The 27,090-nt window shown below is 36.5% G+C and overlaps 1 protein-coding gene across 2 annotated transcripts in view; it reads left to right on the top strand.

The window, feature by feature from the left end:
• OTOGL (otogelin like) overlaps nt 1–27,090 on the top strand; it is a 181,311-nt gene that overhangs the window by 16,238 nt on the left and 137,983 nt on the right. For both annotated transcript variants that reach the window (XM_062202058.1, XM_062202057.1), the window contains exons 7-12: nt 2,238–2,359; nt 6,208–6,413; nt 20,468–20,595; nt 20,980–21,086; nt 25,760–25,866; nt 26,080–26,205. In XM_062202058.1, coding sequence (XP_062058042.1) covers nt 2,238–2,359; nt 6,208–6,413; nt 20,468–20,595; nt 20,980–21,086; nt 25,760–25,866; nt 26,080–26,205 — 796 coding nt within the window. The remainder of the gene's footprint in view (nt 1–2,237; nt 2,360–6,207; nt 6,414–20,467; nt 20,596–20,979; nt 21,087–25,759; nt 25,867–26,079; nt 26,206–27,090) is intronic.

The raw sequence follows: 27,090 nt of genomic DNA, 5'->3' as shown, positions 1-27,090 counted from the left end.
CAAATGGCAGCTTAACTTGCTGTTCCACAGCACTGGTCCCAGGAATATTCTTATCTCAGGCTTTTGTTCTTGCTGTTCTCTTTGCCTAGACTGTCTATTACTCTTGACATTGCCAGAATCTCACCTCTCGGCAAATTTTTGAGAAGCATTCTTTTTCTTAAACCATTCAAGGGAAAATAAATTAAAAGTCACTTGTGTTTTTAGAGAGGTCATGGTCACTTTTTCCAACCTTTAGCTATTGCTTTTTTTGTACTCCATTTGAAACTCTTATTTTGTGGATTTCCAACAGGTAAAAGATAAGGACATTAAAAATTATAAATCTGTTTCTTTGTAGCACTGTATAGTTTTCTCATCAGAGCTATTTTTTTCAATACTTACCATGTAGCTTTTTTCTCAACTTAATGAAGAGCTTTCTTAAAACATTTTTTTCTTTCTAAAAGTTTTTATTAGTATAAAGAGAACAGGTTTCATGTATTTTGTAGGTACAGTTCTGAGAAGATAACCATACTTCCTCCCACAGTCCCTTCCTCCTTCGACCCCCCTAATCCTTTTCTTCTTTCCTTCCTCCCTTCCTAGCTTCCTTCCTTCATTTTATCTTTAATTTTTGCAAAAACATTTTAGTCCACTCTATAATCACAGGTTTAATGCACCACAAACCACACTATACAACAAGTAAAAAGCATAAAGACCACAGTTGTACAGGAGTATAGACAAGGGCTAAAAACAGCAATCAGATCATAAAATGTCTGTTACATTCCTATACTTTTTTATTCTATATCAAATACTACATATAAGAGGAAACATATTATATTTGTCTTTTTGGGACCAGTTTATTTCACTAAACATAATGATTTCCAGTTGTATTCATTTTGTTGCAAAAGACAGGATTTCATTCTTTTATATGGATGAGTAGTATTCTATAGTGTATATACCACATTGTGTTTATCCATTCACCAGTTGATTAGCATCTGGGTTGATCCATGCCTTAGCTATTGTGAATTGAGCTTCAATAAACATGGGGGGGTACAAATAACTCTTTCATATGTTGATTTCATTTTATTTTTGCAAATTCCATGGAATAGAATGGCTGGGTCATATGGTATATATATTTTCTGATCTCTGAGGAGTCTCCATACTGTTTTCCATAATGGTTATACTTGTTAACATTCCTACCAGCAGTGTATTAGGGTATCTTTTTCCCCACATCCTTACCACCATTTATTGTTTTTTTGATTTTTATATGATACCCTTACTGGGGTGAGGTGATACCTCATTGTGGTTTTGATTTGCATTTCCCTGATGACTTGTGATCCTGAGCATTTTTTCATGTAACTGTTGGCCATTTTAGTTTCCTTTCTTGAAAAATGCCTGTTGAAGTCCTTTGCCCTTTTTGTAACTGGATTTTTTGTTTTATTGTTATTGAGTTTCTTGAGCACTTTATAGACCCTGGATATTAATCCTTTATCAGTTGCATGGCTTGCAAATATTTTCTCCTGTTCTGTAGTTGTCTCTTCATTTTTGAGTGTTTTCTTTGCAGTGCAGAAGCTTCTTACCTTGATGTAACTCTGGTTGTCTCTTTTTGCTTTGATTGCCTGTGCTTCTGGGGTCTTTTCCAAGAAGGCTTTGCCTAAGCCAATGTCTTGCAGAGTTTTTCCAATGTTTTCCTCTGGTAATTTTATGGTATCAGGCCATAGATTTAGATCATGGTTCTATTGTGAGTTGATTTTTTTTTTGTATAATGTGTAAGGTAGGGGTCTTGTTTCATACTTCTGTGTGTGTAGCACCATCTGTTGAAGACACGGTCCTTTCTCCAAGAATTTATTTTAGCCTATTTGTCAAAGGTAGTTGGTTATAGCTGTGTGGGTCAGTTTTGGGGCTTTCTATTTTATTCCATTGGTCTACATGTCTATTTTTGTGCCAGTCCCAGGCTGTTTTGATTATTTCTTCCCTGAAGAATTGTGATGCCTTCTGCTTTGCAATATTACACCCAATATGTAAAAAGATTCAGATCATTTTAAAAATTTGCTTGGCTAAATTTTAGTAAGTTAATTCTGTTGTCCAATTTTTGATGTAAATATCTGTTTTTGTCCTCCAAATCCTAAATATAGTTATAATGTTGTAAAGTGTCACACACTAATGACATTATAAAACTGTAGTATGTGTTGTGGACTTAGTAACTCAAATGGACTCTATCTGTGGTTGTTCCTATGTGCTCTTTTTCTTTTTCTCCCTTTAAGGTTCATAATAGCCCTAAATGCCTTGGTTCAGTGTATTCTTGCTATCGGTCAATCAGCTTGTTCTTTTCAAACCAAGAGGAAATACGAATTTATGGTCATGAAATAAAAAAAGATGGAATCAGGTAAGAGGTGATAAATGGTACAGTAAAAAAATGGTACTTCACAGACTAAAAGAATTTCTAAGTATCTCATACTAGAATTGTAGGGATTAGGGAAGAAAAGATTTTTTTTTCTTCAGCAACACATTTAAAATTATATAATATAATTTGGAAAGGATTCTAGAAGTCCTTTCCAAGTCTGTGTGAATAAGGGTTGGGTGTCGCTTGAGATTTTCCATTGAAGTTTTGACAATGATTGGCTTTTACTGCATCATAGAGGAGTGTGTCAACTTCCTGTCTGCCAAGTCTATGACCTCAGAGTTTTAGGGAAGAGGATGTTTATATAATTGGCAGAATGTTTATACATTTTAAAGTAGAAATATTTTGTAATACTCGACATTACAATATAAATTATTATAGAAACACTCAATTTTAAATATTTACTGGTTGAATTATGCCAGAAGAAGTAAAATGTGGGATTGAAGAATTCTATCCATCATTCAGAATTCAATATCAGATGTGTTTGAATCATGGGGATTATTTCCAGTGCAATGACCTTACTGACCTGTGATTATTTTTCTCAATTTGTATTCCACCAGAGGTAGCAGGCAGTATCAGAAAGTGTGTAGGACACAGCACTAGAGGAGCTTTGCCACAATCTGGCAACTCTGAGCAGGCCCTCTTGGGCTTATTTTCTTAATCAGTTGAGTTCTGTATTTCTCATTTTCTTATAAAAGAAAGCTTAAGCATTTGAAGGGAAAGATAATGCATTGACATGTATATTTCCAAGCACCAAATTTGTATAATAATTTTATATTGTTCACACAGCATTTTGGTTAAAACAATGGGGACTTTTAAAAATTCTTAAGCTTTGTAAAAGAAAGATAGATTTTCAAAAATCTTAACCCATTGTTGAGGGCATGATATTTAATTTTAATTCAGAGATAACATTTCTATGAGAATTTCTGTTTGTATGATAGAAAAACTGACTTTCTTAATATTCAGCAATGTTGCTTTTAGTAATACTGCTCCTGGACTAGAGCCTAACTCAGCTAGTACTAGAGAAATATTCACCAAAATAAAATCAAATGTGTGTGGTAAGCACATGAAGACTTATCTATCTGAATTTCAGTTCTTTCAACTGTGAAATAAGGAGTTTGGTACAAACAGACCTCTGACTATTTTTCAGCATTAATCTGTTCATTTATTTTTACATTTTAATGTTTCCTGTCTAGGTTATCTTTGATTTATTGGAGATTACCTAGTTTTCATCTTCTCTGGTATCCTTTATTATAAGGTTCAAGATAATCAGAGTTACCCATCTTTTTTTTTTTTAAAGTGTATTTACTTCAAACATGGAGGAAACAAATGACCAAGAGACAAAAAACTAATTAAACCTCACCTATAACAATGATTATACTTCCATTCAATTAGCATCCTATTATATGAAATATAATTGTAAAGCATGATCCACTTTTTCAACTATAGATTCTACAAGTTTGGAAACACGAAACAAGTATATTTCTTCAAGCCATTTCACACAAACTTTTACTATGAATTCTTCATTTTCATATTTGTAATTTTTGATAATATATTGTGGTACTAGTTAGCTAGAGTCTATTCTCTAGCTCAAAATTGTGGCTATTTTCTCATTTTTATAACTAATTTTCCATAAATTTTTTATGTAAAGCATTTTGTGGAAATGATTACAGATATTTTTAATTGTTTCTTTGGGGGTTATCCCTTTGCTAGCCAATAAGTTTAGTTTTATGATTTTCCTTCTCTATATCAGGTTGTTTCTGAAAAGGAACTCACTAATTTTTGATAGAAATACATGACTATACCTTCTGACCACCTGTCTTGTTCACATCATGGCTTTTAATTTTTGTTTGCCAGTGATACATTAATAGAAATGCTTTTGTTCTCCATTTCTTTAGTTACTAGTATCTGATTTTTTCAGCAACACTGAAGGGTGGAAGAAGGGGAACAACGTTCTTTCAAAAATATTTTATCTGACTCACTGTGCTTTTTAAAATTTTTTTGACAGGCAAAGTTAGACAGTGAGAGAGAGAGAAACAGAGAGAAAGGTCTTCCTTTTTCCACTGGTTCACCCCCCCAAGTGGCCGCTATGGTCAGTGTGTTGCGGCCGGTGCGCTGCGCCGATCCAAAGCCAGGAGGCAGGTGCTTCCTCCTGGTCTCTCATGCGGGTGCAGGGCCCAAGCACTTGGGCCATCCTCCACTGCCTTCCCAGGCCACAGCAGAGAGCTGGCCTGGAAGAGGAGCAACCAGCACAGAACCCGGCGCTCCATCCGGGACTAGAACCTGGGGTGCCGGCACCGCAGGCGGAGGATTAGCCTAGTGAGCCACAGCGCCGGCCTCACTATGCTTTTTTAAAAGATTTATTTATTTATTTGAAAGTCAGAGCTACACAGAGAGAAGGAGAGGTGAGAGAAGTCTTCCATCTGCTGGTTCACTCCCCACTTGACTGCAATGATTGGAGCTGTGCCGATCTGAAGCCAGGAGCTTCTTCTGGGTCTCCCATGTGGGTGCAGTGGTCCAAGGACTAGGGCCATTTTTCACTGCTTTCCCAGGCCACAGCAGAGAACTGGATCAGAAGTAGAGCAGCCAGGACTTGAACTGGTGCCCATATGGGCTGCCGGCACTACAGGCGGCGGCTTTACTTGCTACACCACAGTGCCAGCCCCTCAGTGTGTTTTAAAGTGTCCAACGGCTTAGGTTTCTTTGTTCCCTTTTGTCTTCTACTTCCTTTGTATGTGTGCATGCTTGTGAAAATTAGAAAGTAGACACTGAATCACGAACTTCAGTATTATAAGTGACCATTATTGAAATGGACCAAATTGTGTTCCATTTAGAAGTTATGGCTGTAGGGGCCAGCACTGTGGCTTAATGGGTAAAGCCGCCACCTGCAATGCTGGCATCCCATCTGGGCACCAGTTTGAGTCCTGGCTGCTCTACTTCTGATTCAGCTCTCTGCTAAGGCCTGGGAAAGCAATGGAGGGTAGTCCAAGTGCTTGGGCCCCTGCACCTGCATGTCTGACCCAGAAGACGCTCCTAGCTCCTGCTTCAGATCAGCTCAGCTCCGGTCATTGTGGCCATTTGGGAAGCGAACCAATGCATGAAAAAGCTCTCTGTCTCTCTCTCTCTCTACTCTGCCTTTCAAATAAATAAATAAATCTTAAAAAAAAAGAAATTACAGCTGTTACTTCTTTGCAATACTGTATGATGAAATGTATTGTATCTCTTTTAATGCACTTTGTAACATTAAAAATATAAACCATAATTAATCATCTCTAGACATTTTTCCTTTTAGAAAACAATGACTAATGACAAAGTGACATATTGGGGATAGAAACTATTTCATTATAACTGCATTGAAAATAATATTAAGCAAAATCAAACATGTACAACACATTTGCACATTTTGATCATTGTTTGTTTTGCCATTATCTCAGAATTGTGGAACAGCATTTTTAGATTATCTTTAATTTTCTAGAGATAAAATCTACACATTTAAGCCCTCAGTTTTCTAAATAAGTGATATATTTTTCAAAATTACTGACAATTAGCAAATATGTATTTTTGTTGGCCAAAAAGCATCCAACTATATGTTTAAAATCAGCAAGGGGAAGCTATCATTTTTATTGTCTTTTGGTTTCATTATTGAAGTTTTCAAGATTTCTTATAGAGAAAATATTAAGTGAACAGATCTCTCTGTCCATCTCACTGCATAGGATATTCTATAATTTCAATAATAATTCTCTTTTAATTGTCTCATCCACTTCCAGAAAAAAAATCATGTTTAACTGATCCTTCATCATAATTTGTCAATTACCTTTGTTCTTTTTTTCAAGTTTAACATTGCCTCAGACATTTGGACACGTTGTCATTGAGAAACTAGCTGACTACATTTTAGTGAAAACAACCTTTGGCTTTTCATTGGCCTGGGATGGGATATCTGGAATTTACCTCAAGTTGTCTGGGGAGCATAAGGGGAAACCATGTGGCCTGTGTGGGAACTACAATGACATTCAATCTGATGATTTCATAATCCTACAAGGTAAGTCAGTGGAACTGTAGAAATGTGTGGGTGCTGTCTCTGGTCTTCTTTCACCGATCAATCTCTTTGTACTCAGACTTTTCCATAGGTTTGGGAAAACTTCTTTTTTTCATTTGCCTGCTTTAGTTATTTTAAGTGAAGATTGAACAGAAAAACTTTTTTTATATTATTTTGAAACCGATGAGCAAGTATAAAATTGCCAAACTAAGATATAGCACTTATTCACATGAGAAATATTCATTGAACATTTACTTTGTGTCAATAGCTTGGGGTACATCTGTATTATCTACTGTTTGTAGGAGCTTGGGATACATCCATGAACAAAGAAACACCTTTCTTCTTGGGGTTTATATTCTAGTGATACAAATGTATTTGAGTGATACATGTCTACTTTAAGACAAGAGCTATTGTCCATCCAAATCTTAATAGAAAGAAATTAAATAACTGACAAATAATAGTTTTCAACGGTAATGAAGTGTGAACAGGATCAAAATAAGTTTGGTGACTAGGTTTTATATACCAACCTATCATCTGTTAAGTAAGTTAAGAAACAAATTCCAGCGAATTGTTACAAAAAGCTTTTCTTTCATTTCATTTCCTAGTGTGTGGTGACAACAGAATAAGAGAATAACAAGCCCTGGCCATGATTTAGGTCCATACATAGAGGCACAATAACGAATACTGTTCTTACCACCAGCAGACCTGGCTTTGAATCTTGTTTCAACTCATACAAGTTTTGTAATCTGATCATCTAATGTTTCCAATGCTCAGTTTCTTCAGCTGTGAAACAGGAATATGAATAATCCTAAACTCAGAGTAGTCAGTAAAAATAATATATTTTTATACTATTTATGACTATAGTTAACATGAACATATAGCTATGTTATTCCCAATTCTCGGAATATTCTGTAAAGTGTGTAATGTTTTCTCATTTTTATAATGGGAATACAAGGTAATGGGTTAAATGTTGCAGTTTGTGATACTGTCAGGGTTGTATTATAGATCCAACTGGCTCCCAATCTGGTGCTTATGTTAGGGCACAGACAATTGCTTGAAACTACAAAATTCTATATGATATTTTTTTTGTATTATAAAATTAACAGAGACAAATTGCCCACATATTATGTTTAAGAGATTATAAAATATCTACTTAGAGTGTGGGCTCTGAAGTCAGAATGTGAGGTTCAACTTCTGCAATGCCTCATATTAAATTTAAGAAGTTTTTTTTTTTGACAGGCAGAGTGGATAGTGTGAGAGAGAGAGACAGAGAGAAAGGTCTTCCTTTTTGCCGTTGGTTCACCCTCCAATGGCCGCCGCGGTAGCGCGCTGCGGCCGGCGCACCGCGCTGATCCGATGGCAGGAGCCAGGTGCTTCTCCTGGTCTCCCATGGGGTGCAGGGCCCAAGCACTTGGGCCATCCTCCACTGCACTCCCTGGCCACAGCAGAGAGCTGGCCTGGAAGAGGGGCAACCGGGACAGGATCGGTGCCCCGACCGGGACTAGAACCCGGTGTGCCGGCGCCGCAAGGCGGAGGATTAGCCTAGTGAGCCACGGCGCCGGCAAATTTAAGAAGTTTAATGATGCAAAAATATTATAAAAGGGGTCTTGAAAATGCATATTATGAAAAAATGCACATACTTCAAAATTTTTTAAACCAAAATAAACTTATCTTTTAATATCATATTTCCAAGAAGTTTTTGAAGTTCCCTTATATTTTATAGAATTACAAAGATAATCCTTGTAAAATTTTTGTTGTAGCACCTGATACACAGATATTAATGTAATTTATTTAATGTGTAATTATCTCTGAGTATTCTTCATTAAGCCCACAGTGGACATTAAATAAAAACATTTACAAATGTCCTCACATAGGTTTGAGAAGACTTATTAGCATGCAAATATTTTTCCCAAGCTGAATAATGAGTGCATCATCAGCATTAGTTTACTGGTAGCTAGAGGTAGAAAGCAGGGCTCCCAGAAAGCAATTTCATCATATATAAAATGGAGATAATAATAATGAGCCCGAGACTTCCCAGCCCATGAATATCTAATAAGCAAATGTCATCCAAAGTGCTCAAAAGTCAGTAGGCAAAGTACAGACTTAGCATGTTGGGATCATCATGAAATAAGATTTTGAAAACAACTGGGTATTTGAAATGAGAGGGTTCACAAATTTGGAATCTTGAGACAGGGTTAGGAAGCAGGTTTTGGGAGTCAGGAAGAACCAGTCAGATGGCAATTGTTGATTTATTTTTCCTCTGTGCCAAAATTCCATAGAAAAATAATAATATTCATTTTCAGTTCTTAGAGTTGGAAGGTATTGCCTTGGGCAACTTCCTCTGGGATATCCAGGGAACATGGCATAGATGCTAAGGTAGAAAAGAGTATCTGGTATTGTGAGAAGCAAGGAGGCTCCAAACAGGAGTTAATGGCCAGGCTGACTTTGATAACCTGGAATAAAAAGTAATTGTTCAAAGTGAGATATCTGGGCCAGCCCAGTTAGTGGATTAGAAGTGGGGGAAGACTGGAGAAAACAGCTAAACCAAATTTTGACTAAATTGGCAGAAATCAAGAGGAATCCTTGAAAGTTCATAGGAGGAGCCTACAGGGAGATTTCAACTTCTTTACAACTTTATTTTGTGTATTTGTGTTAAGCAAAGTAATTAAAAAAACTGAACTTAAACAGTTTGTAGCTACATGACAAGAAACTACCCTTCTAAGGTGTTTTCAAAAAGTTCATGGAAAATGAGTATTTTGAAAAAATTGCATGGATTTTATTTCTTGAACCAAAATAAAGCTATCTTTTAATTTCTATGAAGTTTTTGAAGTCCTTTGTATTTCCTTTGATATTGTATTAATGCAGATTATGTACAGATGAGCTGTACCACTGTTAGTTTTAAGATATTGTTTTCTTGAAACTCACTTGAAACTTTGTTGATTAGCTAAATCTTTAGAAAGTTAAATGTTTGATTGAATGGTACTGCATGCATAGTTTTTAAACAGTGATTAAAATTGCTTTTCTGTATTCCTACTAGTACTTCGGAGATTACTTCATAAATAAATGAGACTATTCGGAATTTCTATGTGCATGGGAAAATTTTAATTTGCTATTTATTTGAAATTCTGTTGCCACAATTCAAGTCTGCCTCTCACTATGAACCAACAAGGAAGTCCTGATTTACTTTCATTTTTCCCAGCCTAATAGTTGACAGTGCTTTTCTTTCACTCCTAAACATGTCCCAATATAGACAAAAAAATTACACTTAGAACATATTTTATACAGAATATTTTTTTTTGTTATTTTTTTTTAATTAAACTTTTATTTAATGAATATAAATTTCCAAAGTATAGCTTGTGGGTTACAATGGCTTCCCCCCTCCCATAACTTCCCTCCCGCCCGCAACCCTCCCCCCTCCCGCTCCCTTTCCCCTTCCATTCATGTAAAGATTCATTTTCAATTCTCTTTGTATACAGAAGATCAATTTAGTATATATTAGGTAAAGGTTTCAACATTTTGCCCATATAGCAACATCGAGTGAAAAAACTACCATTGGATTATTAATTATAGCATTAAATAGCAATGTACAGCACATTAAAGACAGAGATCCTACATAATTTTTTTTTTCAAAATAATTAATTTTCTATGCCATTTCCATTTTAACACCAGGTTGTTTTTTTTTTTTTTTCATTTCCAATTCTCTTTATATACAGAAGATCACTTCAGTATATAATTAGCAAAGACCTCATCAGTCTGCGCCCACACAGAAACGCAAAGTATAAAAATACTGTTTCAGTACCAGTCATAGCATCACTTGGCTTTAGACGACACATTAGGGACAGATCCCGCATGGGGTGTAAGTACACAGTGATTCCTGTTGCTGACTTAACAATTTGACACTCCTGTTCATGGCGTCAGTAATCTCCCTAGGCTCTAGTCATGAGTTGCCAGGGCTATGGAAGCCTTTAGAGTTCGCTGACTTTGGTCTTATTCAGATAGGGTCATAGTCAAAGTGGAGGTTCTCTCCTCCCTTCGGAGAAGGGTATCTCCTTCTTTGATGGCCCCGTTCTTTCCACTGGGATCTCACTCACAGAGATCATTCATTTAGGTCTTTTTTTTTTTTTTTCCCATGATATCTTGGCTTTCCATGCCTGCTATACTCTCATGGGCTCTTCAGCCAGATCTGAATGCCTTGAGGGCTGATTCTGAGGCCGGAGTGTTGTTTAGGACATCTGCCATCCTATGAGTCTGCTGTGTATCCCACTTCCCATGTTGGATCTTTCTCTCCCTTTTTGATTCTATCAGTTAGTATTAGCAGATACTTGTCTTGTTTGTGTGATCTCTTTGACTCTTAGACCTATCAGAGCTATCAATTGTGAGCTGAAATTGATCACTTGGACTAGTGCGATGGCATTGGTACATGCCATCTTGATGGAATTGTGTTGGAATCCCCTGCACATTTCTAACTCCACCATTTGCGGCCAGTCCGATTGAGCATGTTCCAAATTGTTCATCTCCTCCCTCTCTTTTTCCATTCTTAGATTTAACAGGGATCACTTTTCAGTTAAAATTTAAACACCTGAGAATAATTGTGTGTTAATTACTGAGTTCAACCAATAGTACTAGAACAACAACAACAACAACAAATACTAAAAAGGATAAAGTATTACATTGTACATCTAAAGTCAGGACAGGAGCTGATCAGTTCATTGTTGCTTATAGTGTCCATTTCACTTAACAGGTTTCCTCTTTGGCGCTCAGTTGTCACCGATCAGGGAAAACAAATGATATTTTTCTCTTTGGGACTGGCTTAATTCGCTCAGCATGATGTTTTCCAGATTGCTCCATCTTGTTGCAAATGACTGGGTTTCGTTGTTTCTTACTGCTGTATAGTATTCTATGGAGTACATGTCCCATAATTTCTTTATCCAGTCTACTGTTGATGGGCATTTGGGTTGGTTCCAGGTCTTAGCTATTGTGAATTGAGCTGCAAGAAACATTAATGTGCAGATGGCTTTTTTATTTGTCAAATTAAATTCCTTTGGGTAAATTCCAAGGAGTGGGATGGCTGGGTTGTATGGTAGGGTTATGTTCAGGTTTCTGAGGAATCTCCAGACAGACTTCCATAGTGGCTTAACCAGTTTGCATTCCCACCAACAGTGGGTTAGTGTCCCTTTTTCCCCACATCCTCTCCAGCATCTGTTGTTGGTAGATTTCTGAATGTGAGCTATTCTCACCGGGGTGAGATGGAACCTCATTGTGGTTTTGATTTGCATTTCTCTGATTGCTAGTGATCTTGAACATTTTTTCATGTGTCTGTTGGCCATTTGGGTTTCCTCTTTCGAAAAATGTCTATTGAGGTCCTTGGCCCATTTCTTAAGTGGGTTGTTTGTTTTGTTGTTGTGGATTTTCTTGATTTCTTTGTAGATTCTGGTTATCAATCCTTTATCTGTAGTATAGTTTGCGAATATTTTTTCCCATTCTGTTGGTTGCCTCTTCACTTTCCTGACTGTTTCTTTTGAAGTACAGAAACTTCTCAATTTGATGCAATCCCAAATGTTAATTTTGGTTTTGACTGCCTTTGCTGTTGGAGTATTTTCCAGGAAGTCTTTGCCTGTGCCTATATCTTGCAGGGTTTCTCCAATGCTCTCTAATAATTTGATGGTTTCGGGTCGTAGATTTAAGTCTTTAATCCATGTTGAGTGAATTTTTGTGTAAGGTGATAGGTATGGGTCTTGCTTCAAGCTTCTGCATGTGGAAATCCAATTTTCCCAGCACCATTTATTGAATAGACTGTCCTTATTCCAGGGATTAGATTTGGATCTTTGGTCAAATATAAGTTGGCTGTAGGTGTTTGGATTGATTTCTGGTGTTTCTATTCTGTTCCATTGGTCTATCCATCTGTTTCTGTACCAGTACCATGCTGTTTTGATAACAACTGCCCTGTAGTATGTCCTAAAATCAGGTATTGTGATTCCTCCGGCTTTGTTTTTGTTGTACAGGATTGCTTTGGCTATTCGACGTCTTCTGTGTCTCCATATGAATTTCAGCATCATTTTTTCTATATCTGAGAAGAAGGTCTTCGGGATCTTGATGGGTATTGCATTGAATGTATAAATTGCTTTTGGGAGGATAGACATTTTGATGATATTGATTCTTCCAATCCATGAGCATGGAAGATTTCTCCATTTTTTGGTATCCTCTTCTATTTCTTTCTTTAAGGTTTTGTAGTTTTCATCGTAGAGATCTTTAACGTCTTTGGTTAAGTTTATTCCAAGGTATTTGATTGTTTTTGTAGCTATTGTGAATGGGATTGATTTTAGAAGTTCTTCCTCAGCCGTGGCATTGCCTGTGTATACAAAGGCTGTTGATTTTTGTGGATTGATTTTATATCCTGCTACTTTGCCAAACTCTTCGATGAGTTCCAGCAGTCTCTTAGTAGAGTTCTTTGGGTCCCCTAAATAAAGAATCATATCATCTGCAAAGAGGGATAGTTTGAGTTCGTCCTTCCCGATTTGTATCCCTTTAATTTCTTTTTCTTGCCTAATAGCTCTGGCCAAAACTTCCAGAACTATATTGAATAGCAGTGGTGAGAGAGGGCATCCCTGTCTGGTACCAGATTTCAGTGGAAATGCTTCCAACTTTTCCCCATTCAATAGGATGTTGGCCGTGGGTTTTTCATATATTGCTTTGATTGTATTAAGGAATGTTCCTTCCATACCCAGTTTGCTTAGAGTTTTCATCATGAAAGGGTGTTGTATTTTATCAAATGCTTTCTCTGCGTCTATTGAGAGAATCATATGGTTTTTCTTCTGCAGTCTGTTAATGTAGTGTATTACGTTGATTGTTTTGCGAATGTTGAACCATCCCTGCATACCTGGGATGAATCCCACTTGGTCTGGGTGGATGATCTTTCTGATGTGTTGTTGCATTCTATTGGCCAGAATTTTATTGAGTATTTTTGCATCTATGTTCATCAGGGATATTGGTCTGTAATTCTCTTTCAATGTTGCGTCTCTTTCTGGCTTAGGAATTAAGGTGATGGTGGCTTCATAGAAGGAATTTGGGAGGATTCCCTCTTTTTCGATTGCTCTGAATAGTTTGAGAAGAATTGGAGTTAGTTCTTCTCTAAATGTCTGGTAGAACTCAGCAGTGAATCCATCTGGTCCTGGGCTTTTCTTTGTTGGGAGGGCCTTTATTACTGTTTCAATTTCTGTGTCAGTTATTGGTCTGTTTAGGTTTTCTATGTCTTCCTGGCTCAATTTAGGGAGGTTGTATGTGTCCAAGAATCTGTCCATTTCTGATAGATTTCCCTGTTTGCTGGCATACAAGTCCTTGTAGTAATTTCTGATGATTCTTTTTATTTCTGTGGCGTCTGTTGTTACGTTTCCCATTTCATCTCTGATCCTATTGATTTGGGTCTTTTCTCTTCTTTTTTTAGTTAGTTGGGCCAATGGGGTGTCAATTTTGTTAATTTTTTCAAAAAACCAGCTCCTCGTTTGGCTGATTTTTTGTAATTTTTTTTGGATTCAATCCTGTTGATTTCTTCTCTGATTTTAATTATTTCTCTTCTCCTACTGGGTTTGGGTTTGGTTTGCTGCAGATTTTCTAGATCCTTGAGATGACTTGAAAGCTCATCTATTTGGTGCCTTTCCAATTTCTTGATGTAGGCACCTATTGATATAAACTTTCCTCTTAACACTGCTTTTGTTGTATCCCATAGGTTTTGGTATGTTGTGCTGTTATCCTCATTTACTTCCAGAAAATTTTTGATTTCTCTTTTAATTTCTTCTATGACCCGTTGTTCATTCAGGAGCATATTGTTCAATCTCCATGTGTTTACACGTGCTCTAGGGATTCCTGAGTTGCCAATTTCCAATTTCATTCCTTTGTGGTCTGAGAAGCTGCATGGTATGATTCTAATTCTTTTGAATTTGCTGAGACTTGCTTTATGGCCTAGTATGTGGTCAATCCTAGAGAGGGTTCCATGTACTGCTGAGAAGAATGTAAAGTCCTTAGATGTAGGATGAAATGTTCTGTAGATGTCTGTTAGATCCATTTGGGCTATAGTGTCATTTAAATCTACTGTCTCCTTGTTGATCTTCTGTCCTGTTGATCTGTCTATCTCTGAGAGTGGAGTATTGAAGTCCCCCAGTACTATTGTATTGGGGTCTAAGTCTCCCTTTAAGTCCCTTAACAAGTCTTTTAAATAAGCTGGTGCCCTGTAATTAGGTGCATATACGTTGATAATCGTTATATCTTCTCGTTGAATGGATCCCTTAATCATTATATAGTGCCCCTCTTTGTCTCTCCTAACAGTTTTTGTAGTAAAGTTTATGTTGTCCGATATTAAGATGGCTACGCCCGCTCTCTTTTCATTTCTGTTGGCGTGGTATATCTTTTTCCAGCCTTTCACTCTCAGCTTGTATGGATCATTGTTGGATAGATGGGTTTCTTGTAAGCAGCAAAAGGATGGGTTTTGTTCCTTAATCCAATCAGCCAATCGGTGTCTTTTAACTGGACAATTCAAGCCATTAACATTCAATGTGACTATTGAGAAGGACTAACTTTGCCCTGCCATTTGCCAAAGATATTTTCTAATATCTGGTTTGAGATTCCTGTGATCTTTTGCTCTGAGGTTTCCTTCCTTTACCTTCTTTCATATTGGTGACCGTGTTTCTGTGTTTCTGTATGTAACACGTCTTTAAGCATCTTTTGCAGGGCTGGACGAGTGGCGACAAATTCTTTCAATTTCTGTTTGCTGTGAAAGGTCTTAATTTCACCTTCATTCACAAATGAGAGCTTTGCAGGATATAATATTCTGGGCTGGCAGTTTTTCTCTCTTAGTACCTGGGCTATATCTCGCCATTCTCTCCTGGCTTGTAGGGTTTCTGATGAGAAATCAGCTGTAAGTCTAATTGGAGATCCTCTGAGAGTAATCTGTCGTTTCTCTCTTGCACATTTTAGGATCTTTTCTTTGTGTTTCACTGTGGTGAGTTTGATTACGACGTGTCGTGGTGAGGATCTCTTTTGATCATGTTTATTAGGGGTTCTCTGAGCTTCCTGTACTAGGATGTCTCTGTCCTTCTCCAAACTTGGGAAATTTTCTGCTAGTATCTCACTAAAAAGGCCTTCTAATCCTTTCTCCCTTTCCATGCCTTCAGGAACTCCTAGAACCCGAATGTTGGGTTTTTTAATAGTATCCTGTAGATTCCTGACAGTATTTTTTAGATTTCTGATTTCTTCTTCTTTTCTTTGATTTGACTGTTTCCTTTCCTGTTCTCTGTCTTCTAATTCCGATATTCTCTCCTCTGCTTCATCCATTCTGTTTTTAAGGCTCTCTAATGTGTTTGCCATTTGATCTATTGAGTTCTTCATTTCATTGAGGTTTTTTTTCACTATCGCAATTTCCTGTTCCACTAGTTGTTTCATTTCATTTTGATTCCTCCTTAATATTTCATTTTCACGGGAGAGATTTTCTATCTTGTCCATTAAGGATTTCTGTAGTTCAAGAATTTGTTTTTGAGAACTTCTTAATGTTCTTGTGAATTTTTTGAAATCTGCTTCTTGCATTTGCTCTATCTCTTCATCTTCATAATCTTGCATTGTCATGTCTTGTTCACTTGGGGGCGTCATAGTGCCTTCCTTGTTCTTGGTAGCTCCGCTTCTATGTTTCTTGCTTGGCATGTTAGAGATAATTTGTGGTGTTTTTGTTTTTGTTTTTTTTTCTCTCGTTATACTATGCCTCTAAGTGAGCTGTCTGTTTTGTTGGAGCCTTAGGGGCTGTGATGGGTGTGGTCAGAGGGCTATGCTTGTTTCTTGAGGTTTAAGGCTGTGTAAAGAGCGACTCTCCCAGATTATTTGCTCCTTGCTGGGATGCTCTCTCTCTCTCTCTCTCTTTTTTTTTTTTTGTTTTGACTTAGTTGGGAGTGGGGTTGAGGGTAGTTGAAATCTAGCCTCTGTGAGTATTCGTTTGATCTACCCCTGGGACCATACACAGCGTTTATGCAGCCCTCAATGTGTTCTCCAGTTTCGCTAAAGATACTGAGTTTGGCTGAGCTTTACATATGTAAGATCGCGGTGCTCTTTGTTTTGCTTGGTGAGTGAAGGGAGAGGCCTCTGTTCCCCCTCCCCCCAATGTCTCGGACTTCTCAGGTCTTTTGTCTTTCTTACCCTCCTCCGTTCCCGCTTGGCAAGTTAGAGATAATTTGTGGTGTTTTTGTTTTTGTTTTTGTTTTTTTTTCTCTCGTTATACTATGCCTCTAAGTGAGCTGTCTGTTTTGTTGGAGCCTTAGGGGCTGTGATGGGTATGGCCAGAGAGCTATGCTTGTTTCTTGAGGTTTAAGGCTGTGTAAAGAGCGACTCTCCCAGATTATTTGCTCCTTGCTGGGACGCTCTCTCTTTCTCTCTCTCTCTCTTTTTTTTTTTTTTTTTTGACTCAGTTGGGAGTGGAGTTGAGGGTAGTTGAAATCTAGCCTCTGTGAGTATTCGTTTGATTTACCCCTGGGACCACACAAAGAGTTTATGCAGCCCTCAATGTGTTCTCCAGTTTCGCTAAAGATACTGAGTTTGGCTGAGCTTTACATATGTAAAATCGCGGTGCTCTTTGTTTTGCTTGGTGAGTGAAGGGAGAGGCCTCTGTTCCCCCTCCCCCCAATGTCTCGGACTTCTCAGGTCTTTTGTCTTTCTTACCCTCCTCCGTTCCCGCGCTGGCGAGATTCTGTGGCTCTGCCTCCTCTCCCGCCGCTGCCGCTCGGCTTGTCTCGGTTGGTTTTCCACGCGGTGGGTTCCCTGTAAGTCCTCTGTGTTTCCTCCACAAGATCCGGAAGCGATTCCTCTGCAGTTTTTTTCTTGAGTTTTTTCCTGATGCTACAGTAATTCCGCTTTTATGAAAGTTTATTTTCCCAAACTAAGGCACACGTCCTCACTATCCGCCATCTTGGCTCCGCCCTTATACAGAATATTTTAAGTTTAGTTTAGCAGGGCCCCAGGCCACAAATAGATATGGATTTGAAGTCTCGCAATAAATAATTTCTATGACTTTCATATTAATTCAACATAGTAAAAATAGCTAAATATAGGTTTCCAAACCTGAAATTAAAATGAACTCTAAAGGATTGCTCAGGTTATTTAGTTGCATTAAAATTTATACATAAATATTGAAATAAATAGGCCTTGAGGAAGTATTTTAGATTATTCAGATTTTTACAGATGATGCTTTGAAATGAAATGTGACTACACATTTACTTTAAAAAGACATCAGTTTTCCCATTTTTATGTAACTATCTTAGACCAGACCCATGCTTTGTTCAGTGAGTAATATATTCAACAATGTCATAGATAATGAAGTTGACCAGAGAAATTTTAAAACTTTAGAATTATAATAATCTACTTAATAAATGGAGCCATATGCTACATGATGACCTTTTGGTCAATTGTGGACCATATATATGAAGGTGGCTCCTAAGATTGTACCACTTAGTGATGTCACGGCTATCTTAGTTTGTCTAAGTTCACTCTGTGACATTCATGAGTGAACATCTCTCAGAATTTATCGATTCATTAAGGGATACATGACTGTATTGTAAATTCTCCCATATTTACTTGCTCACTATTTAGCAAATGTATTTTGAGTGCCTTCTGTATGCCAGATAACAAGACAAAGGCACTGCAATAGAACAGCGAAGACAAGCTCTCTCACTTCATGTCATGTATATTGTAGCGGGGTGGAGTGAGATGGGGAGTGGGGGAATGCAGATTCCAGGTCATGTGAAGTCTTCCAGGCTACAGTGAAGTTTGGGGTTTTACACTTAAAGAGCAAAGCAAATCAGTGTCCAAAATCTTTTCAACTTTGGGTAGTAGCACACAGACATCACATTCCTGTCCTAAAGATGATCTGACAGAATGATGGGACATTAGGCATAAGATTTTTGATGCTAACTTTTTGATGAGATTTTTGAGTAGCATATTGCCATCAGTGGCAGCCCTATGACCGTGGGAATCTGAGTGGTAGAGAATCCGGAACTGAATTCTGAAGTCCACCTGTCCTAGATAGATCCTTGCTTGGTTCTGCCAAGTTCTTGAAATTTGAGATGCAACCTTTGTCTTAATATGGGTCAGGATCAATGTCATTATCAGGCCCTGAGCTTGTATGCACGTCAGGTAGTAAGACAGTTTAAACCTGATTTGGAACTTAGAGTCTGGAGTGCTCACTTCCAAATGTCAGAGTTGCTAAATCTTACCTGCAAATCATTCTGGCATTGTCTTAGGATTTTCAGCAATGGGCTTTTTCCTGAACGTGTGTAGAAATACTGTTCATGCTTAGATGAAATGGATTAACTTAGCTTTCTCTTCTTTAGCTGTCTTTTCCAGTCTTTCATTATCTATATACATGTCTTCTGAAATGTATTTGTAATTATTATAGACTCTCAAAAAATAGAAATAGAATTTTAATAGGATTCTGACTAATGCCAAATATCATGAGAGAGCTGTCTGAAAATTTCCATACTTTTCAAATAAGTGAGACTATTCAGAATTAATGTGTCTGTTAGTTTTGTACATGTTTTCCTCCTCTCCATAGCACAAACTAAGTGTTGACTATTTAACACTTTACTGTTGTACTGTGTGTTGTACCGGCTCACTTTCAGCCCTTCACATGTGGTTTCAATACAGTTTGCTTTTTTTCTGCGATAGTATTAGCTTTTATTTGGTACTTCCACTTTGTTCAATTTATTATGCTAAAATAAAGTTATTGTCTAATATCATATTGTCTAACTTCACAATGTTATTGAGTTTAACTTTTTTTGACTTCTTATATGATTTATTTATTTGTTATTTATTTTTTTCACTTTTATTTAATAAATATAAATTTCCAAAGTACAACTTATTGATTACAATAGCGTTTTCCGCCCCCCATAACTTCCCTCCCACCCGCAACCCTCCATCTCCCGCTCCTTCTGGCATTCCATTCACATCAAGATTAATTTTCAAAAAAGAAGATTCATTTTCAATTATCTTTATATACAGGAGATCAATTTAGTATATATTAAGTAAAGATTTCAACAGTTTGCACCCACACAGAAACACAAAGTGTAAAATACTGTTTCAATACTAGTTATAGCATTAATTCACATTGAACAACACATTAAGGACAGAGATCCTACATGAGGAGTAAGTGCACAGTGACTCCTTTTGTTGACTTAGCAAATTGACACTCTTGTTTATGGAGTCAGTAATTTCCCTAGGCTCTTGTCATGAGTTGCCAAGGCTGTGGAAGCCTTTTGAGTTCACCGACTTTAATCTTATTTAGACAAGGTCATAGTCAAAGTGGAAGTTCTCTCCTCCCTTCAGAGAAAGGTACCTCCTACTTTGATGGCCCATTCTTTCCACTGGGATCTCATGCGCAGAGATCTTTCATTTAGGGTTTTTTTTTTTTTTTCCAGAGTGTCTTGGCTTTCCATGCCTAAAATACTCTCATTCATGAGCTCTTCAGCCAGATCCGAATGCCTTAAGGGCTGATTCTGAGGCCAGAATGCTGTTTCGGACATCTGCCCTTCTATGAGTTTGCTGTGTATCCTGCTTCCCATGTTGGATTGTTCTCTCCCTTTTTAATTATATCAGTTAGTATTAGCAGACACTAGGACAACTTAATGCTTTATCCCTTTTAGTATTTTTTTTCTACTTAATACTATTGGTTGAACTCTGTAATTAACACACAATTATTCTTAGGTGTTTAAATTTAACTGAAAAGTGATCTCTGTTAAAAATAAGAGTAGGAATAAGAGGGGGAGAAGATGTACAATTTGGGACAAGCTCAAGCTGACTTGCCCCAAATGGTAGAGTTAGAAACATGCCTGGGGATTTCAATTCAATCCCATCAAGGTGGCATGTACCAATGCCATCTCACTAGTCCAAGTGATCAATTTCAGTTCACAATTGATCATAATGATAGGTCTGAGTTTAACATTTTAACCAAGAAATTTATATTGAAAAACTGTTTGTATCTCCAGAAAATAAGTTACATTTCTTTGTATTTGTATTGTGCTCGTGTGAAATAGAAGACTACACAGAAGACATTGCTACGTTTGCGAATAGTTGGTCAGTGCAAACACCAGATGACACTAAATGTATACCCACACCATCAGATTTTCCAAATCCATGCTCCAGTGGAATGCCAGCTTTTGAGGTAAATTTGATGTGAAAGATTTGGACCTGTTAGATATAATACATGCATTATTTGTATCTTTAGCATTAAGCATTTTTTAGGGCAAATACAATATATCTAAAAGTATTAAACCCAGGAAATGTAATTGCAGTAGGGAATAATTTTAACATTATTTAAAAAATAGTGAATGTAATGAGTTTCTTCATTGGTACTTAACATGAAAATACGTAGTTAGAATTGGTTGTCAAAATTTGTAAGTATGAATTACCTTCTCTTACCTGGTAAGAAGAGAGCTTTACAAATAGTGAAGAAAAAAAAAAAAAAGAAAAAGAAAAAAGAGAGAGTGAGAGAATACCTATATCATGTTCTGGAGTACAGGCATCTGTTTATTTTTTTTTTTAATAGGCAATCTTCTTCAAGTGCCAGATACTGTTGCAGTTCCCTTTTCTGAGCTGCCATGAATATATTGATCCATACCTATATATTGCCAGCTGTGTTAATGATCTTTGCAAGTAAGTGAAATGATGAATATTTGCAAAAAATTTTTCTTAAGGCAAAAGGACAGTGAAAGCCACTTCTGCAACTTAACCATTTTACAGTTTCCAAAACATAACAGGGTCCAAAATTTAGCTGTCAGCTATTAGTATGTATAAATTACAAACGATTTACATCCTAAATGTTTTACTTAAGCACCATGAACAGAATACATTAGTTCTTAAACATTTTTCTGTTATTGACCCCTTTTGGAAGTCTAGAGCTCTTTGTAGTTCCTTTTTCAAAATAATGCCTGAAATGCATAAAATTAAGCAATAGGGTTACAAGTCAAACTATAAAACAGTAAAAACATGAATTTTTGATAAATTGGTCATTTATATACTTTTCAAATCTAATAATTACTGCAATTTGACATAGTGAAAAATGTAAGCAATATTTTGTGATAGCTCCAAAAATTTTAATGGGAAATAAACTGAAAAAAATGAGATTTGATACATGTTGGTGACAGTCATCAACAGTGCCAACAATGTTGTGATGTGTTGCTAATGTGTGTAATTGAAAGCAGGAAATGTTAAGTTTCGATTGGAGATTACTAAAAGTGAAGATAATAATTGTCCTATCCAAGGTCACAGAGTCCCTTATTTTATTCCAGGTAAAAGACAACCAGAATAGGTTTTTTTTTTTTTTTCAGTCACTATGTTCAATGAGACTATCATACTCTGTTCATCTTTGTAGAACTAACTGTAGATTACCTGTTGTTGATGTGTGATCTGTTTTTTTTTTTTTAAAAACAATTACCAACTGTATGTGACAAACCACCTTGAATGTTTATGATTACCTCAAGGAACTTAATATGTTTACATATTTTATGAATTACTAGAAGTTAATGATACATGGAACTCTTTTGATAGTATCAGGCTAGTTTTTGGTTGACTAAAACTACTTAACTGACATCTTGGGTGACTTGTTAAGAGGTTCAGGTTTATCAAAGATGATAACAAAGAGAAAAAGTTATGATAGTATAAGATTATGTTATCTGAGAACTACTTCTCTGTAGTTAAATTTAAATTATAACAAGAGTAATCAATAAAATATTTTCCAAGTATTGTTTACTTGTGACATCTATTAATTTTGGGTAGAATGCGGTTATACCTTGATTTGTATGTATTGTCTCTAAATTTCATAGATCCCCAACCTTAAAATATTGGGTAGTCATCTTACTATATATTTTTAAAAATTCTTTCCTTATTTTATCTATTTGGAAAAGATACCTGTTACATCTATTTGTTCTTTGTTTCTTTTTTGACACCTGTAGGTAAGCCATGGTTCTTATTTAGACGTATGTATGAAATTTAAAAATTTGTTCTTATTCCATAGTGATTTATTCTTGGAGTATTCTCCAGGAGTGTTTTCAACTGTGTTATCATTAGTGTCTATACTATCCATTTTTCAAGCAGGGAAATGAAATATCATTTGGTAGACTCAGGAAAGTCAGTCTTCATTTACTAGCTTAGGATATTTTTTGGCTGCTTCAACAGCCACAGTAACATTGGCTCAAATTAAAGTTTCTATTTCTGACATAGAAAAATCCAAACTAACAAGTGATCTTGGATTGAGAAGTGATCTGGATCCTCCCTGAGTTTTTCAGTGACTCAGTGGCATTGCTGCTGCATAACCCCCTTGGCCTGGAGTATTAGTCTCAATTTCCTGGCAAAAACTGGGTCACTACCACCATGCCCACATTTTAGCTCTTAGAAAGGGTGACAGGAAGTAGAGGTTGGTATCATCTGAAGTGGAAAGTTCACAAACCTCCATTTTTAACCCTTTGGCCAGAACTTAGTAACATGGTCACAGTGAGATGTTGTCTTTGGGTGGCCAATTATATGCCCAGCAAAATCCTTTTTTTCATTAAAAAATACTTATTATTTACTTGAAAGGCAGAGTGACAGGGAGAGACATAGATCTTCCACCTGCTGATTCACTCCCCAAATGCCCATACATACAGGCTGAAACCAGGAACTCCCTCTGGGTTTCTCAACTTTAAGTTCTTGAGCTATCATCTGATGCCTCCCAAGCACATTAGCAGGAAGCCGTATCAGAAGTGAAGTAGTGCCCAGCAAAATCTGAAGAGTTCTAATACTGAAAAGAAGGGAGAAAAGCAGTTCTGTCCCACCCACTTCATTCTAAGTTTAATCATTTAGGAATTAACATTTTTTAAAGATTTATTTTATTTATTTGAACAGCAGAGTTACAGAGAGAGAGAAGAAGAGAGAGATAGAATCTTCCTTCCACTGGTTTAATCTCCAAATGGCAGAAACAACCAAGGCTGGGCCAAGTTGACACCAGTAGCCAGGAACTTCTTTAGGATCTCTTAGGAGGTTGCAGGGGCCCAGAGATTTGAGCCATCCTCTGTTGCTTTCCAAGGCACATTAGCAGGGAGCTGGGTAGGAAATGGAGCAACTGGGACAAAAACTGGTGCCCATATGGGATGCCAGCATTGCAGGTGGAGGCTTTAACTGCAGCACCACAACACTGGCCCTCAAACCAGCATTTTTGTCTTTTGAAATACAATATATTTAGGCTTTGACATTTGAAACTTTGATGCTTCCTCCAGGGCAAATAAAAAAAGCAGGACAGAAATCAGGTAATATCTTAAGCGATATGTTGAGGGTAGATATGCTAGGTATGTGGTCAAAGCATGGCATTTCATACAAGAAAGACATATTATTGCTCAAATAAGAAGCTGCCAGAATTAATCTTTCACTTTGGTTATTTCATCAGAAGTAGACCTATATTCTTTCTTCTATTCTATAGGAAATGAATGATTGCCTTAATTTACTGTATTAGGGAATGACATCATAGGGATCCTATCATAAGAAGGAAAATATGAATTGGCTGAAAAAATAATTTCCCACTGGGATTATGATAGTTTATTGAATTCAATTCAGTACATGCATTTTGAGCATCTGTTCTGAGCTGAGCATTGTGGTGTACCTTGGAGAAGAGGAATCAAGTTAGGCATGGCCTCTGTTCTAGTAATCCATGTTCTAATTGGGCAGAGAATCAGGTCTCCAGCAGTGACACAATGCTCTAAATGCAAATTGCTATGAACTGGGAGGAGGAAACTACTAGCTTTAACAGTGACAGCCTACAAAGGCTCCATAGAGAAGAGAATTTTTGAGTTGGAATTGAAGAGTGATGCAATGCCAGTCTTTGATATTATGCCCTCCTATCTCTGCATCAAGGAATGTCAAATTTATCATCAGGGAAGTAATTTTAATTTTGCCAAAGCAAATAGATTAAGAAAATACTACTTTTTAATGCTCACTTTCCTTTTTAAAGTTATCATCCAAAATAAAGAAAACAAAGTTCTGTTTAGTAAATTAGGATACTAATTACTTTCTTGCCGAATTCTACTGCATTTTTTTCATGGTGCCATGAGTTAATGTGCCTATAGTAAAATAAACATTTACTATAAAGTATTTTAATATCGATTTGGAAAACCAATAGTCACTTTGTTAACCTTCAAAACCACCATGAATTATAGGAAAGCATGTACATGTTTTAAGGTGAATCATAAGCTTAATATCTTCCCAATAATCCACCTATTTTTGTTCTACACTGTTTTCCAGAGACTGTTCTTCAAAGGTTTAGAAAGTTCTCTGAATTCTGAAGTTTGTATGAGTATTCTCAGTTCTTTTTTCCTTCTTATGATCAGTTAATTGATCTAGATAAATTGCATGACTCCAGTTACAGAGGCAGAGGATAAATGCAATTTGATATGGTAGCTTTTGTAATAGAGATGGTAGCTTTTGCAATAAATTGCTTTTGCAATGGTAAGGCTCGCAAAACACAACATTCTTAAGGTATTATCCTGTAAGATATTTCACAATTCAATTTTGAGCTTGGATTGGATCAAAAAACAAGTCCATTGCCTTATTATAATCCTGTTTATTTTATCAATGACTAGGTAATCTGCTTTTGGAATTGGCATTCACATAAGCAACTATTGTTTGTGGGAGCTTCTCAGGTGATTATAAGAAAAATAATTAGAGATTATTTACTCTTGGCAATGTTATAAAAGTAACTGGCTTTAGTGAAGCTTGAAATATTTAAAAATCTTGTTCTAAATCTAAATGCTATTTATTCAGTCATTCAAAAATGTTTTGAAATCTTATTATAAGCACTGTTGAGGAATCATCAAAATACTTCCGAGTGCTACAGAGTTTTGGCACTGGTTTTAGTCTGATATGTGGGCAATAAGAGTGTGATATCATGGAATCAGTTCTCATATTTGATGTTTTTGTTGGAATATAATTTTTTCTGTTTTCATAGCATGTATTGTTTTCTAAAAGGTCTGAGATACTATGAATATAAACAAAAAGTACATGAAAGCATTTGGGGAAGTATTTCATAATTTAGAAGTATTTTTCAGTATAGCTGTCTCTTAACTCAAAAGACACATGACAAAATTATTGAGAGATATTGATGAAGACAGTTTATCTAGGTCTGATAGGCTTGGTTCCCATGTTTATGTACTTTTTTGCATTATTTTTGCATTATTATTCTGAATTAACTTAATACTGGAATATTCACCATACAGTCAGCATTCTTAGGAATCGGAAGCTCAAAGGCAGAGTTTGTGTCAGTATTTGCTATGTGATTCTGGCTCCATCTTCTCACTTTCCAGAACTGATGATGATGAAACCTATTGTCGGGCAGCCACTGAATATGCCAGAGCCTGTTCGCATGCTGGCTATCCTATTCAGGACTGGAGAGATGACTTTCCAGCATGCAGTACGTTTTGTTTTTTGCAAGTCCTGTGTGTTTGCATTGATTTTAATCTTGTCTTGGAACTCAACAGTTACCCTAGTGCTTAAAAGTAATGATTTGCAAGAATTTTTTTTTACCGATATGATTATATTTGTACACTTGCATACTTTTAGAAACACTAACTTTTGAAAGACAGATGAATAAAATTGACTTATAGCTCCAATTTTCCCATTTCAGTTGATAAATGTGATGATAGTTTTGTCCATCGGGATTGTATCAGTTGTTGCCCACCTACCTGCACATTTGAGAAGCAATGTCTTGGAAGCAATCTCCATTGTCTCGATGGATGTTACTGCCCAGATGGTAAGTAGTTTGTAAAAACCATGGCTGAACTGATGTATACTTGCACTCAGTGATCTGAGGATTGTGTCTTGGTCTTGCTACAGTTCTGGAGTTATCAACAGCAATTCTTTGATTCCTTATATTTAATTATTTTCATATTTCTGTTTTGTAAAAGGATCAATGCAAATTTGAAAAGAAATATTCACATTTTTCTAGTACAAGATTGCAATGAAAAATAGCATATTATAGGATCAAGGTGAGATTTAAAATTAGAAACAACTCTGCTACACTGATTACATTTATAAAGAATACTGAGAATTTACTTAAACACTTTGATTTTTACAGATGAAAAAGAATAGAATTCCAGAGATGTTAAGACACATACTTAATGGATCATATAGTTAATATGAATGAAGCTTATTTGGAACCAAATCTTTTGTCTTCAGTGTATTGTTCTGTGTCATTGTAGCAAAACAGTACTAGTCTTGAATGCTTTGTTAACAGTCAATAACAAGATAAAAAGTTTGCACTAGACTATAAATCCATGCACCACAATGCTTTTTTCTACAATGTCTTACTATAAAAGAAGGTCAGCTGAATGAACCAGTGTGTTGAGTGACAAGGTTGATTTAGGTTCTGGTTAAACTTCCTTCACTTGTCAGAGAGAAGTAATGAACACAATCCTGTGTTGGCCTGTTGAGTGCCCTGCAGCACTGTTGCCTGTGTGTCGATAGCATAAATCTCTGTCATTTTGGAGTGAACAGATACAAAACCAACAATATTCTTTCTCCCAGTTGACTTGTCCTTATTCTGTATAGTGAACCTTGAGTTTTTGATGGAAAGTCATGGGATAAAAAAGTTTAAAACTACTGAAGTAGACTGTTAACACATAGCTGTTGACTGTGC

The sequence above is a fragment of the Lepus europaeus genome, chromosome 10 (assembly GCF_033115175.1).
Source record: "Lepus europaeus isolate LE1 chromosome 10, mLepTim1.pri, whole genome shotgun sequence".
Lineage (NCBI taxonomy): Eukaryota > Metazoa > Chordata > Mammalia > Lagomorpha > Leporidae > Lepus > Lepus europaeus.
Note: the sequence above shows the minus strand (reverse complement) of the source record. Positions and strands in the feature narration are given on the sequence as shown.